At 38.8% G+C, this 1,560-nt stretch overlaps 1 protein-coding gene across 1 annotated transcript; it reads right to left on the bottom strand.

The window, feature by feature from the left end:
- Positions 1-701: 701 nt before the first annotated feature.
- On the bottom strand, positions 702-1,184 carry LOC145291031 (transmembrane protein 69-like). Its single transcript, XM_080136537.1, has one exon. It carries the CDS (start codon positions 1,182-1,184, stop codon positions 702-704), a length of 483 nt encoding a protein of 160 aa, XP_079992663.1.
- Positions 1,185-1,560: the final 376 nt, after the last annotated feature.

Below are 1,560 nucleotides of genomic sequence, written 5' to 3'. Positions count from 1 at the left end.
TTAAACTGCAGAAAGCACCTGTTAAATGTTGTACAAGTTTTATAATTGAATAAGCCCCCTTCAAAAAAAATTAAAAAAACGAAAAATAAAAATGTTTTTGTAAATCGCTTGTGAAAACTTAATTTTTTTTTTAGATCAATTAAAAAGCATCAAAAACTACGTAACACAGAAAAATGAACCACAACTTTTTTGTTTTTGAAAACTTTCTCGTCATTTCAAATGTCTGCTAAAAAATTCTTCCACGATGTGACAAGTCACCTTACTACGCGCGTCCATATCATGTAAGAATAGCATAAACGATGGCGGTGAGTTGGCACAAAATAGTGCGAGGGTTTAGGGGTTAATACCATGCAAACGGTAAATTTGGGTCGGGTTCGAATATCAGATTCGTTGTCAGCGACCCCGAAAACTTCTATAAAAACAAATTTTATTGGTCGGTATTCTGTTGTAGTTAAAGTAAACATTTACCACAACATTTTTTTTGACAACTTTTTCGAATCTATGTGTATAGTAAAACAACCACTAAAATTGTTTTATATTCGAAGAGAGGACAATTTACACTGCATATTGAAAGAGAGAGAGAGAGGGGGGTAAAAAATAGAGAGGAGGATACGGTAATCTTTTTTCTTTCTTTTTACTTCGATAATAAAAATACAATGTTTTGACTTTACGAACGTTTGAATTCAGTTCTTACATTTTTTTCACTTTTGCTTTTGAGGGGGTTGCGGCTTGAGCAAGTAACACATGATCGAACTCCACAGGGCGATTACTGCAACAAAACTCAATACAAATCGAAGAGCTTTAAACCACGGTGTGTAGATCGAAGAAACGATATCGAAATAGGCGAGAGTGCCAAGACCTGTTGCAACCACCAGCGTAGAGAACGGTGCCGGCAGTAATAATGCTGGCCATGCGACCAGAGAGGGGACCACACTCTGTCCTAGGCTGGTCCAGTTAAGAGCTAAGGCGTTCTCATTGCTCAAAGCATGACCCCATCTCACTCCACCAAGGAAGGATAAAATAATCGCTCCGTACGCAGTCTGAGCAAAGGAAAGATCCGGCATGTACACACTGGTCATTATCATATACGCAGGAGCAGACACGAACGGAATTAAACCCGAAAATCCCAATACTAAAGCTGGCATTGGGGCAGTTTTTAACTCTTTTAATTCCGAAATAACCATTAAGGCGTTAGGCTTGCTTGATGACCAGCGGGAAGGTATCCTATTATTTAAACGACAATTATTTGCCAATATATTTTTATTTGGGAACAATTTGCATCCACTACTAATTGCAGTAGAATAGTTATACCACATTTCCCTGTGATCTGCGCACATTTCGGTTGACAGTTGATGTAAATTCATTTTACGTTGGCTCAAGGTGACGTTCGGGTGTTGTGCTGTATTTCGTAGTTGACTTTTTTCACTGTTAGAAAAAATGAATGGCCAGGTATTTATTGAGGGGCAACATGAAAGCCGGGTGAATTGAGATGACTGGTTCCTCCACGAAGGACGTGTGACCTTCTGGTTGCAAAACAATTTGCTGAAGAGGGCACGGTAG

Source organism: Euprymna scolopes, chromosome 12 (assembly GCF_053919585.1).
Source record: "Euprymna scolopes isolate OS-2025 chromosome 12, ASM5391958v1, whole genome shotgun sequence".
NCBI lineage: Eukaryota > Metazoa > Mollusca > Cephalopoda > Sepiida > Sepiolidae > Euprymna > Euprymna scolopes.
The sequence above is the reverse complement of the archived record's forward strand: the minus strand, read 5'-3'. Positions and strand labels throughout refer to the sequence as shown.

Coding starts and splice junctions, on each gene's coding strand:
- LOC145291031 (XM_080136537.1), bottom strand. CDS start 1,184: ATGGTTATTTCGGAATTAAAAGAGTTAAAAACTGCCCCAATGCCAGCT.